Raw genomic sequence first — 14,328 nt, 5'->3', positions numbered from 1 at the left:
GGGTTAGAAACATGAAATTTGATCAATTTGTACTGCAGATGGTAATACGTTATAAATAAATTGAGAATCACCAAACAATAATAATTAATGTACAAAAAAGTTAAATATTACTAGTGAAAGAATAATTTTTTTTCTTTAAAATCATAAGAGGTATTATGTTCTTTTTACTTGTAAATTGAGGCATATATGTTACATATACGCAGTGAAAATTTCATTGTTTTGTCACTTATAGTTCTTTTGAAAAGTGTACCTATTCAAAGGGTAAAATAGTACTGGCAGAATAGGGATAAAAATTGCCTTTCGTCCCCCCTTTACGCTGAAGGAATCCCACGAAACCTCTACTCTGGGTGCAGCTCTACTGTATACATAAGAAGGCTGGTGGTGGTGTGGTACAGGTTAGCGAGAAACAGCGTATCACGCAGTGAACCAGCCAACAGGTTCAGTCTCCTGTATTTGCATTTGCACTGCAGGTGGTGCCTTGAATATTTAGCATTAGATTTCCTTTTAGTGAACGTACCGTGGCCCATATCTTGGCATTGCAATGTTTGTCACAACTGACATCAAGGAAGTTCCATAAACATTAACAACCGATAGTAATAGTGTTGGATATACATAAATTTTCTGGAAGATGCTCAAACGGAAATAATCCTCCACTCCCTTCCTTCCTTATCACCCAGCACTGATTCTTATCAAAACAAGAAAGCAACTGCAGTATGTGATCTGAAAGAGAGACAGAAAGAAAAGTGATGACGCTGCTGCATACGGCGTACTTTTTTTCTGTTTCTGGCCAGAATACATAATCTATTCTCTTTCTTAGGTTCACACCATTCTACTTTGTTGTATTCTCTACGTCCGTACAGCGCAAGACTTCGAGTGCTACATTGGGAGACAAAGGAGCCAGGCTTGATTTACCACTTTCATCTAGAAAAATGACCAAATAATTTCCCATTTTTGCCACAGGCTAACGGTTAAAGCACGAAAACACAAAGAAAACTTGATCACGTGACGTTCACGAAACGCTCTTATCTCCATGTTGGGATGAAATGTCGTACTGTCACAGGATAACGTAATTCTTAGCAACGGAATGAGCCACGGTCCATCATAATGTGCGATACACAAAAAACATACATAAAACGAGGGGAAATCATTTCCTTCTCCATCATCCATCCACTTGTTACGAGGTCTACCTAGTTCTCTCTTTACAGTCGGCCGAGAGAAAATAAAAATATCATGAGACAGAGAGAGAGAGAGAGAGAGAGAGAGAGAGAGAGAGAGAGAGAGAGAGGGAGAGGGAGGGAGGGAGGGAGGGAGAGAGGCAACTATGCTACGTAAGTTTGATACTCTAATGCAGGGTTCAGATAGAAAAGCTAGAAGAAAAGTCCTTGAAGCATTAGAGTAGACTGATTTATGAATAACTTCTATTGTGTTACATGAAGACGAATTTCACTTCGTCTTCTCAGTACCTGAAAGATTCAGTTGTTACTTTTCTGGTGCGTTTCGACTCCGTTTTGTCAACCTATCATCCAGGAAACATTGACGACAACGTAGAGATATATCAAAAGACTCTCACATTGTTTGTCCCATTTCTAGGTGGCAATAAGATATCAAGAAGGGAGCGATAATCTCGTTTTCCCTCAAGTATGATTTTTGCGACAGCTTAGTTTATGTGGAAGAAAGATGTGAATGACTTGCAGTATTGTACAAACCACTCTTACCGATAATGGAGAGAGCGTTCACGATTTATATGCTAGCAATAATCATTTTTCCATGCACATATTTGTTCTGTAGAATGTAACAGTAAAGTGAATGGAAAACTATTGGTATGAAACTAAAATACCCCTCCGCATTTGGACATTCTTTCAATTTGTAGCGTAACCAAAGAAAAACTGTACACGCAAAGCAGTACGTCTGCAATTGTAAATAACTTAAGGGAGAAACTTCACTGAAATTCTGTATACGGGCTGTTCTATTTCATTTCGTACAGCAGGAAACTGTGCATTTTTTGTGCGGGCTCAATTTTCTGTCAGCTAAAGTAGACACTAACTTCATATCTTTTCCAAACTCGCAGCTGTGATAAACGGCTACGAGTTTGGAAAAGATATGGACTTGGCGTCAACTTTAGATGACAGAAAATTGAATCCTCACTATAATTAATCGCTTTATTCGTTTATAAAGTATAGACACGTTTTTTTAAGGGTCAAAGTTACCATAATTTAATAAAATCACGCTATTCTGCGATTCGTAACTCACAAACTATTGAAAGTAAAATTCTGAAATAAAATTAAAAATGAAAGTAATATTGTACAGTTATAGACGGTATTCGTGCGGTATTTTCAAAACTACAGTTTAATGTAATTTTCATCGTGTTTCGTACTTTTTCTGAAAAACACAGTCTTAAATGGAAGAAAAATTATGCCATTTTGTTCAGTATTTCATTTAAAACTGTAATAGCAGACCTCTACTTGGTATCTTTAATGGGGAGCTTCAGAAAAAAAAAGTAAATAGAACAAGGGACAACAATCACGAATCACAGCAAGGCCTTTGGCGATCGCCTGTTGCTTATGTTTCACGGCAACACATAGCAACCCAAGGCCAGCATGACGTTCAGCGTTTATTATTTATGAATTTTTTTAAATTTATGATTTTTTTAAACTACAGTTTAATGTAATTTTCATCGTGTTTCGTACTTTTTATGAAAAACACAATTTTAAATGGAAGAAAAATTATGCCATTTTGTTCAGTATTTAATTTAAAACTATAATAGTAAACCTCTATGTGGTTTCTTCGATGGGGAGCTTCAGAAAAAAATAAAAAGTAAATAGAACCATAAAACTTAGAACTGAAATTAATGTGTAATAAAAAGAGGTTCAAACCTACGCAAGTTTAATGTTCATGAAAACCGTATTTGTGCTTAATACACGAGTAAAACGTTTTTAAAAACTGTACTAATTATTTTTATGTTGTTGGTATATACCTCCATCAACAACAGACATTCAGTTTCAAAATGAATCTTAAGAGAGTGAAGTCCGATATATGGTTCTTAAGTTACACGGCAGCCAAATAGTCGCATTCGGAAAATAATTTACTCTTTACCCATTTTTAACTTTATAATTAGTAAGAATTTAAGAGATAGCTTTATGAAAGTTATTTTCTTTTACAGTAATGGAAACAAGCAAAAATTGTTAATGATTTTTAAAAAATCTAATCAATATTTTTGTCCGGTTTGAAATGGAGTAGCCCATACAAAAAGCAAACAGATTTATTAGGTAACAGATGCGTTGAATGTTCTCTACATTGTACATTGTAATTCTACGTACTTTTTCATTTAAAAACCATGGACAAGGGCTTGTATGGTATTGACCTTGCAATGAATGTCCTTGAATAATTGCCTCTTGTAAAGACAAGTTATTGCTCTGTCAATGCCGTTTCCATTGTTTTGTCCTCTGACCTTCAGGAGAAACATCTGTATTGGTCCTGGTTTCTGAGGAAGCGGGAAACTTGACAAATATTAGATACTGGCTGAAAAATCCGACTGGGTATTCATTTTGCCAATTTTCTATGTTCTCTATAGGATCGGCATCTAGACAAAATGAATATAAGCGCCGCTCCTGCCAGTCTCGAAAAATGTTCAGATGTGTGTGAAATCTTATGGGACTTAACTGCTAAGGTCATCAGTGCCTAAGCTTACACACTACTTAACCTAAATTATCCGAAGGACAAACACACACACCCATGCCCGAGGGCCGGCCAGCCTCGGCTGGACTGTACTAGACGTACAGTATTAGCATACAATGTATGTTTTAAACTCAACTAGAACGCAGATATTTTCTCAAATGCACAACTTGTTTAGATCACCTTCTAAAGCTTACAACGTCATTTCGTTTAAGAAATAGTAGTAGTATTGTACACAAACTTCTTGACGCCGCCATCTTACCTCACCAAACGCCAGGCTTCGGTTAAAGATACGCCTTCGCCAGTCTAGTAACGTATGCCTGTGGAAGGATGCATGTCTGGTGCGCGGCGGGTAGCGGGGACGGAATATAAGGGGCCGCTGGCTGCGCGCTGAGCCCCGCGGCGCCTGACACACGCAATCCCAGCAGCGGTGCCGGCAGGCGGCATTCCAGCCACTGCCGTCCCGCCCCGTCCAGCCCATCTATTGCGAATACTTGCGGCGCGCCGCTCTTCACACGCCCCTCCTCTTTTCGTCTTTTCTGTCCTCATTTCCCAACGCCAGTTTCTTCTTCCTCTTATATCTTTCTATTCACCAGCGTCCAATATTTTTGTGAGAGGCACTTTGAATCTAATAAGTACTACGAATTTTAATGACACGTTATCCAAAGTCTTTCTCACACGTTCGTATCGCCAATTCATTTAGCGAATACAGGGCAGCTATAATTCAGGGCCAGGAGATATGGAGTGGCTTAATTCTTACGCTCTGTAGTTAACAACATGGAAGAGGTGAGTTCGAATGCACATTTCGGCTATCCTGACTGATCACTTTAGCAGAAACAGTGATTGTATCTTTTCAAATACGATAACTGAATGTTTTTCCTCCCTGTTCGTACGAGTTAGCTGGCCATTTCTGATGATACAGTAAAATAGAAGCTTCTATCCTTCCTTGTTGCTAATACAAAAAAACAGTTTGCCAATATATTCTGTGCCCAAACATTATTTCGTGATAATTTCTCACATTACTTCTTATAAATTAGTGTTGTGGGGGAAACACAACCACTAATAATTTACTATACACTGAAGGGCCAAAGAAACTGGTACCCCTGCCTAACATCGTGTAGGTCCCCCGCGAGCGCGCAGAAATGCCGCAACATGATGAGTCATGGACTCGACCAATGTTTGGAGTAGTGCTGGAGGGAACTGACACTATGAATCCAGCAGGGCTGTCCACAAATCTGTAAGAGAATGAGAGGGAGGAGATCTTATCTGAACAGCACGTTGCAAGGCATCCCAGATATGCTCAGTAATGTTCATGTCTGGGGAGTTTGGTGGGCAACCGATGTGTTTAATCTCAGAATATTCCTGGCGCCATTCTGTAGCAATTCTGGACGTGTGGGGTATCGCATTGTCACGTTGGAATTGCCCAAGTCCGTCGGAATGCACAATTGACATGAATGGATACAGATGATCAAACAGGATGCTTACGTACGTGTCACCTGTCAGAGTCGTATCCAGACGTATCGTGGGTCCCATATCACTCCAACTGCACAGAGCCTCCACCAACTTGGACAGTACGCTGCTGGTATGTAGGGTTCATGGGTTCATGAGGTTGTCTTCATATCCGTACACGTCCATACACTCAATCCAGTTTGAAACGAGACCCATCCGACCAGGCAACATGTTTCCAGTCATCAACACTCCAATGTCTGTGTTGACGGGCATAGGCGAGGCGTAAAGCTTTGCGTCGTGCAGTCACCAAGGATACACGAGTAGGCCTTGGGCTCCGAAAGCCAATATCGGTGATGCTTCGTTGAATGGTTCCCACGCAGTCACTTGTTGATGGCCCAGCATTGAAATCTGCTGCAACCAGAAGAAGGGTTGCATTTCTGTCACGCTGAACTATTCCCATTCTTTCAGGATCTTTTTTCGGCCACAGCGATGTCGGAGATTTGATGTTTTACCAGATTCCTGATATTCATGGTACACTCGTGAAATTGTCGTATGAGATAATCCCCACTTTATCGCTACCTCGGAGATGTTGTGTCCCATCTCTCGTGCGCCGACTATAACACCACGTTGAAACTCACTTAAATCTTGATAACCTGCTATTGTAGTAGGAGTAACCAATCTAACAACAGTGTTAGACACTTGTTATCTTATATAAGCGTTGCCGACCGCAGCACCGTATTCTGCCTGTTTACATATCTCTGTATTTGAATTCGCATGCCTATACCAGTTTCTTTGGCACTTCAGTGTACATGACGAGTGTGGTCTACATTGCGCCGAGCTAACACCATAGATGGGTCCCTCAATACTGTATTCCACTTTGCTACAGACTGTCATGCCCTTTAACACGGAGGAATCTGCATTGTTTACCTGGCATAACGCCTTTTGGCTTTCGCTGATAGTGTTTAGACCAGAAAGGACAAAAGCACATATATCTCCGATCGATTGTTAATCCGGCTATGAGCCAAAACTAAGACGTTTCAGATCAGTGTACAATTTCCCCAGAACACAAGAGACATTTGCAGAAATATCTCATCTGCTGGCGCCCAAAAGTTGCGAGCTACAGATAAGAACCATAATCATTGACTGACACTGGACGAGGACTTCCAGCCGAGACACGTATGATCTGGTCCACCCTGAAGCCCCTTAACTGAATGCTTTCGAGTCACAAAATGCAGTCTGGCAAAGTAGCGTTTCACCATGGGAACCATGCATTATTACTTCGGAGGAGAGTACATCCCCTACCGTAATGTAGACACGTGTAGGAAAAGGGTCTCCTCGTACAAAAGCCAGAGGCAATTGAAGCGGCCAGATTTTGGTCGATTGCTGTGTACCTGTATTTCATGGAGAACTAATAGTACATTTACCAGCTTATGGCTCAATTCAGTATAAAAATGGTTGAAATGGCTCTGAGCACTATGGCTCTTAACTTCTAAGGTCATCAGTCCCCTAGAACTTAGAACTACTTAAACCTAACTAACCTAAGGACATCACACACATCCATGCCCGGGGTGTAGGATTCGAATCTGTGACCGTAGCGGACGCGCGGTTCAATTCCGTTTAAAAAAAAACAATAGCACTTGCTGCGCGTTCTCTGGTCAACGAGCTCGTATTTGTCTGTTAGATACTGCTTAAGGCTCACACTCGACGTCTCAGAAATCGTGACCAAGACATGCTAAATGTTTCATTACACACAGCAGTAAAAGTGTTGCATCAACCGATATGTAGTGCAGGCGTGTTGCTGCTGTCAGTTCCTCTTCCGATCGGAAGGTCACACCTGACTTTGATTGTAAACGTACACACAGTTACCAGAGCGCTTCCTATCCGTAGGGTAGAACGCCGCGCTCGAAAGGACTTTCAGTTGAAAGTAAAGCACCAGTAGGGACGCATTGGATACGACTGTGGAACAGAAGAGAGAACATCCTACACGGGACGAAGAATAATCGCGACCATAGGTCGGGTCCGCATCATCACGTTACGTGCAGAAAGCTTTTCAGTAAGGAGGTAGATCGACGGGTCCACCGGAGTGAAAATGATGTAGTGCGCACATGGAATCAGTTCCAGTTGAGAGGTAATGTTGAGTACTTAAACAGCCATGGCCGCCCACGTCTAGATGCCGCTCCTATAGTGGTTGCGTCCTACTCAGCGTGCTATTGGCTGACGTCGTCTCACAGCCTTCTCTTCTCTTACGTTCTTCATGTTCGTGCCAGCGCTTGTGGTTACGCCAGAACAATAGTAGTACACAAAATACTCTCCGCAACGCACCAGAGTGTGGCTTGTGGGGTATAGACGAAAACAGAGAAAAACCATACGATTGAAATCTCTCTAAGCATTAAAATTGTAAATCTGATCCAGGTACGGATCGCGGACTATTTTGTTCTACAACCATCGGTCTCACAGTCTGAGCTTTCCAGGCACAGTTAAGCAGTCAGTTCACAGCTTGTATATCCTGGTACTTCTACTTTACGAAGATTGCAGAAGCTCTAGTATGCGCTATGGTGGTTGTGATGAAATGCCTGAAACATCGCTTCTAGCAATTATTTCGTTTAGAATAAACTCTTTTACTTTTTCTCGTGTAAATCTAAATCACACATATAATAAAAATGTATGTATGTATGTATTTGTGTACGCGCGCGCGCGCGCGCGCGCGTGTGTGTGTGTGTGTGTGTGTGTGTGTGTGTGTGTGTGTGTGTGTGTGTGTGTGTGTGTGTGTTTGAGTAAGTGCATGGGTGTTTGTATGTTCCATATCTCCTCCTAAACCACAGGATCGATTGACCGATTTTGACCGAACCTGATACACATTCCCTTACTGTAAGGGAACAATCTCTTGGGGGGAATAAGAACCACCTACCTATCGTCACACATATAACAAAAATGTATGTATGTACGCATGTACGTGTGTTCGAGAAGAGTACATAATGATCGATATCAACGACTTTGAGTCAAAGAAAGCGTGGGTGAGTGCTCCAGAACTGAATTCAGTGTTCGAAGAGGCTACAGGACGTCATGTATTTCATCAGACTGATAGGAGTCAATCGCACGATGCAATTGTCTATTTCCGACGATCATAGTGAGCACCACGTCGTACACCAGGACATCGTGGCCTCCGTTATAGATGGGGCCGGCCGGAGTGGCCGAGCGGTTCTAGGCGCTACAAACTGTGACCGCGCGACCGCTACTGTCGCAGGTTCGAATCCTGCCTCAGACATGGATGTGTGTGATGTCCTTAGGTTAGTTAGGTTTAAGTAGTTCTAGGGGACTGATAACTTCAGCAGTTAAGTCCCATAGTGCTCAGAGCCATATGAACCATTTTTATACACTCCTGGAAATTGAAATAAGAACACCGTGAATTCATTGTCCCAGGAAGGGGAAACTTTATTGACACACTCCTGGGGTCAGATACATCACATGATCACACTGACAGAACCACAGGCACATAGACACAGGCAACAGAGCATGCACAATGTCGGCACTAGTACAGTGTATATCCACCTTTCGCAGCAATGCAGGCTGCTATTCTCCCATGGAGACGATCGTAGAGATGCTGGATGTAGTCCTGTGGAACGGCTTGCCATGCCATTTCCACCTGGCGCCTCAGTTGGACCAGCGTTCGTGCTGGACGTGCAGATAGCGTGAGACGACGCTTCATCCAGTCCCAAACATGCTCAATGGGGGACAGATCCGGAGATCTTGCTGGCCAGGGTAGCTGACTTACACTTTCTAGAGCACGTTGTGTGGCACGGGATACATGCGGACGTGCATTGTCCTGTTGGAACAGCAAGTTCCCTTGCCGGTATAGGAATGGTAGAACGATGGGTTCGATGACGGTTTGGATGTACCGTGCACTATTCAGTGTCCCCTCGACGATCACCAGTGGTGTACGGCCAGTGTAGGAGATCGCTCCCCACACCATGATGCCGGGCGTTGGCCCTGTGTACCTCGGTCGTATGCAGTCCTGATTGTGGCGCTCACCTGCACGGCGCCAAACACGCATACGACCATCATTGGCACCAAGGCAGAAGCGACTCTCATCGCTGAAGACGACACGTCTCCATTCGTCCCTCCATTCACGCCTGTCGCGACACCACTGGAGGCGGGCTGCACGATGTAGGGGCGTGAGCGGAAGACGGCCTAACGGTGTGCGGGACCGTAGCCCAGCTTCATGGAGACGGTTGCGAATGGTCCTCGCCGATACCCCAGGAGCAACAGTGTCCCTAATTTGCTGGGAAGTGGCGGTGCGGTCCCCTACGGCACTGCGTAGGATCCTACGGTCTTGGCGTGCATCCGTGCGTCTCTGCGGTCCGGTCCCTGGTCGACGGGCACGTGCACCTTCCGCCGACCACTGGCGACAACATCGATGTACTGTGGAGACCTCACGCCCCACGTGTTGAGCAATTCGGCGGTACGTCCACCCGGCCTCCCGCATGCCCACTATACGCCCTCGCTCAAAGTCCGTCAACTGCACATACGGTTCACGTCAACGCTGTCGCGGCATGCTACCAGTGTTAAAGACTGCGATGGAGCTCCGTATGCCACGGCAAACTGGCTGACACTGACGGCGGCGGTGCACAAATGCTGCGCAGCTAGCGCCATTCGACGGCCAACACCGCGGTTCCTGGTGTGTCCGCTGTGCCGTGCGTGTGATCATTGCTTGTACAGCCCTCTCGCAGTGTCCGGAGCAAGTATGGTGGGTCTGACACACCGGTGTCAATGTGTTCTTTTTTCCATTTCCAGGAGTGTAGGTGGGCAAGAAATCATGCGGCACAGACGCACCAGGATTGGCGTCGGGTCTTGTTTACGGACGAAACGATAGTCGGATGTTGTTTACTGACGAAACGATAATCGCAGTCAACTTGCATGTAGACCACCCGGTAATATCGGACGTCTCCAACACTGCGTCCCACGTGTGCAACAAGGTTGTGGTGGAGTGATGTTCTTGGGTGGCATTACGTAAGGCGATCGTATACCTACGGTACAGGGACGAGATTCTGCAACCAGTGTGGGATCGAATCGCCATTTTCATATTGACGGATGATAACCATGTGCTAAGAGTGATGTTCTCCTAAAGGCGCTCGTTTAGCATGCTAGGATCACCAGAATGGTTCAAATAGTTCAAATGGCCCTGAGTACTAGGGGACTTAACATCTGAGGTCATCAGTCCCATAAACTTAGGACTACTTAAACCTAACTAACCTAAGAACGTCACACACATCCATGCCCGAGGCAGGATTCGAACCTGCGACCGTAGCAGCATCGCCGTTCTGGGCTGAAGCGCCTAGAACCACTCGGCCACAATGGCCGGCCACCAGACCGGAGTGTCCTATCCATTCCCAAGAATCAACCCAACAAGATGTGTGTGGGATCCGTTTTTGGACGTCAACAAGAACCACGTAATCTGCGCGAATCTTCATTAAAATTGGGACAGTTTAAAGCAGAGTTGGCTTTATGATCTCATCAATGGTACTCCATGATGAATTCAACCGTGCATCCGAGCAAGGGGACGTTCCACCACGTACAGACGTTGCTCAGGAGGGCTGTGGAAAGCCCCTCAAGGGGAAACAGACGATTTTGTCGTTCAATTTTTTTTACTTCATCTTCTGGTATGGACACATTGGAAATGAATACATACGCAAGCGACAGAGCCATTTTTTGTTTTCTGTACCATGAATTTCCAATTAAAAAGGGTGCTGCAAAACTTTTGTTTATGTGTACAGTTCGTAGCTATCTGTCCAGGAAAATGATTTATGCCAATCTAAGCACAACTACAGTCACGTGCTTTGTCTATTTTAAACGTTAATGACATTAATGTACACTCTTTTATGGTGTCTGATCTGTGGTGTATACCTTTCTTTGTGTTGCGATATGGACTTTGTTATTTCGCTTGCTAAGCACAGTCGACATGATCTGACATGATTCTTTCCAGAGAAAAAAATGACACGTCAGGGAGAAACAGATGTTTATCTACATTTGTGTACGGTACCTTTTTCGACGCTCCGAGCTTCCTATGGCGGTGCTCCTGCTTCAGTATTTATCTTTATTAGCTACTGTAGACAGGGCACATAGATATTTTTGTGTCAACGTTGAACGCGCATGCTATTAACGGATTAATCACACTTCTTTGGGTGATCAGTGGAAACATTTTTTGTCGATGTAAAACTGATGTAGTGACACTACTAGATAGATTTGAAGAAGCTAGCAACCTTAGCAAGTCGAAGTTTGATTCGAAACATAATTTAAACTCTAGATTTCCTACTGCAGGAGTAGAGATGTTTATGAATGCGCTAAAGAGATAACGCTAAGACGTATGCAACCTGCGAATTTTTGACGAGGTCAGCATGGAGAGCACAAGACAATTCTGCAGAAATGACAATGCGTTTGCTAATCGTAATATAGATTAAAAGAAGTGGATCTGGAAAGGCGAGGTGACGTTGGGCAGAACTGTGGCGAAATTTGTTGCCTAAGTGACCTCATTAACCCCCGTTGCACCTGACACGAACTTCTGAAGTTCGGCGCTTAATTCGCACGTGTCGGAACCTCGTTGTTTACAACTTTGCCGGGCCCGAGGATTACGTCGCAAATCGTCGTGCTATTGCACCATTCCAGAGGAGTTTTACAGGCAGCGTTGCAATGGTGAAAAATGACGGGGATTCAAAAATGCGACCGTTTAATTCTTTTCCACAGTGTAGTTTGCTGCTGTCGGCCAATTCTTTCCGTCTTTCGTTGACTACTTGGTGACGTGTTCTCACTGCCTACGTCACTGTACTAATACAACAAGGACAAATTTTAATTGGTATCGGAACCATGTCTGTGAAGTGGACTGACAAGGCAGCCAGTCCACAGTGACGGGTAGCCGATAGAAAGGCACGCGTACACACTCACGCCGACGGGCGTCAATTCTGGAACAGGATAACTATAGAATGGTAGCAAGAAAAGTACGTAGCTGCTTTATACTTAACTTTATTATTTGATGACTACAGCATTCTTCTTGAGACATTTATACTATAACTCTCAAAGTAGGTAAGGCTAATGGCGCCTTGCTAGGTCGTAGCCATGGACTTAGCAGAAGGCTATTCTAACTGTCTCTCGGCAAATGAGAGGAAGGCTTCGTCCGTATGGTAGCTATCAATGTCCTCGTACAACTGGGGTGAGTGCTATATCGTCTCTCGAGACCTGCCTTGTGGTGGCGCTAGGTCTGCGATCACACAGTGGCGACACGCGGGTCCGACATGTACTAAATGGACCGCGGCCGATTTAAGCTACCACCTAGCAAGTGTGGTGTCTGGCGGTGACACCACAGTCTGAGCCTACTATCTTCATTCATATATCTACTGTAAAGGACTATGTCTGCTTCTTTGGCCGTTCAGAACCGAATTACATTGAGGTGACAGAAGAAATTGGATAACAATATGCATTTATAGAGATGGCGTTGGTATCGCGCACAAGGTATAAAAGAGCAGTGCATACACAAAACTGTCATTAGTTCTCAGTTGATCCATGTGAAAATATATTCGACCTTATTATGGTTGCACGATGGTAATTAATAGACTTTGAAGGTGCAGTGGTAGTTCGAGCCATACAAATGGCAAATTCCATTTCCGAAATTCTTAAGGAATTCAATATTCCGAGACCCATTGTGTCAAGAGTGTGCTGAGACTACCAGATTTCTGGCATTACCTCTCTTCACGGTCAAAGCAGTGGCCGACGGCCTTAACGACCGAGAGCAGCGCCGTATGCGTAGAGTTTCATTGCTAACAGACAAGCAACAGTGCGTGAAATAGCCGTATAAATCAATGTGGGATGCACGACGGAAGTATTCGTTAGGCCAAAGCGGCGAAATTTGGCGTTAATGGGCTATATATCAGGAGACGACCGACGCGAGTGCCTTTGCTAACAGCACAATATTGCTTGCAGCGCCTCTCTTGGTCTCATGACCACATCAGTTAGACGCTAGACGACCGGGAAACCGCGGCCTGGTCAAACGAACTCCTGTTTGAGCGGGTAAGAGCTTATAGTATTGTTAGAGCGTTGTGCAGATCCCACGAAGTCAGCGACCCAAGTCGTCAACCAGACATTGTGCAAGCTACAGGTACCTCCACAATGGTGTGGGACGTTTTCACATGGAATGAACTGGGTCCGCTAATTGATTGGAAATGGTTATGTTCAGCTACTTGGAAACCATTTGCAGTCATTCATGGACTTCATGTCGCCACAACTGTTCGTGATTGTTTTTGAAGAACATTCTGGACAATTCGAGCGAATTATTTGGCCCCCCGGATCACGCGGAATGAATCCCATCGAACATTTATGGGACATAATCTGGATCTTAGTTCGTGCACGTAATCCTGCACCCTCAACAATTTCGGTAGAGAGGCAGTATGGCTCGATTTTTCTGCAGGAGAGTTCCAACGACTTGTTCAGTCCATGCCACAGCCAGCTGCTGCACTACACCGGGCAAATAAGGTCCGACAGGATATTAGGAGCTAACCCATAACTTTTGTGACTTCGGTGTATTTCATTTGTAACTGGGTAGCAGTCGCAGGAACTGACCTCTGTCTAACAGCCCGTCCCGGAGGGATTAGCCACGGTCCGCGGTGGCGGGACAACGCTAGCGCTTCGTCGTCGCCGCCGGCAGCAGAGGGCCGCAGTATTGTTCCGCGGCGCGAGGGCCTCCTGGCGTAGGAGGGCCAGCTAATCCGGCGCGGCTGACCTCCGACCCTGGAGCGCAGGCCAGCCGGGTCAGCGCGCCCACCGCCCCCACGGGACATGCAGATTAACCCCCGGCCAACGCCGCAGCCGCAGCCGCAGCGGGCCCCTGCTCTTGTTTACGAGCGCACACCCGGCAGGCACATTGCACTGTACTGAGCGTCATTTCCCGACCTCAATCCCACAGTGCCCTAAACATAGCTGTAGCATCCCGTAGTCTAAATGAGCAGCGCGACTTACATTGTTCTATCTTGAAGATAAAACTTCTCAAGTCGTTTTTATATTCATTCTTGGAAAGTAGTTCCGGTTAAACCATTTTATATCACCTGTTACAAAGACAATAAAATGTGTCAAAGTACGCTACTGGCCACTAAAATTGCTACACCACTGCTGTGATATGCAAAGTATTAGCTTTTCACAGCATTCACACAAGGTTGGCGCCGGTGG

At 44.8% G+C, this 14,328-nt stretch overlaps 1 protein-coding gene across 1 annotated transcript in view; it reads right to left on the bottom strand.

Annotated features, from left to right (window-relative positions):
* Nucleotides 1-13,943, bottom strand: part of LOC126470804 (uncharacterized) — a 230,408-nt gene extending 216,465 nt beyond the window's left edge. Inside the window, exon 1 of the mRNA XM_050098852.1 lies at nt 13,726-13,943. Within this exon, the coding sequence (XP_049954809.1) occupies nt 13,726-13,943 (218 nt within the window). The remainder of the gene's footprint in view (nt 1-13,725) is intronic.
* Between the last annotated feature and the right edge of the window lie 385 nt (nt 13,944-14,328).

The sequence above is a fragment of the Schistocerca serialis genome, chromosome 1, assembly GCF_023864345.2.
Source record: "Schistocerca serialis cubense isolate TAMUIC-IGC-003099 chromosome 1, iqSchSeri2.2, whole genome shotgun sequence".
Classification (NCBI taxonomy): Eukaryota; Metazoa; Arthropoda; class Insecta; order Orthoptera; family Acrididae; genus Schistocerca; species Schistocerca serialis.
The sequence above is the reverse complement of the archived record's forward strand: the minus strand, read 5'-3'. Positions and strand labels throughout refer to the sequence as shown.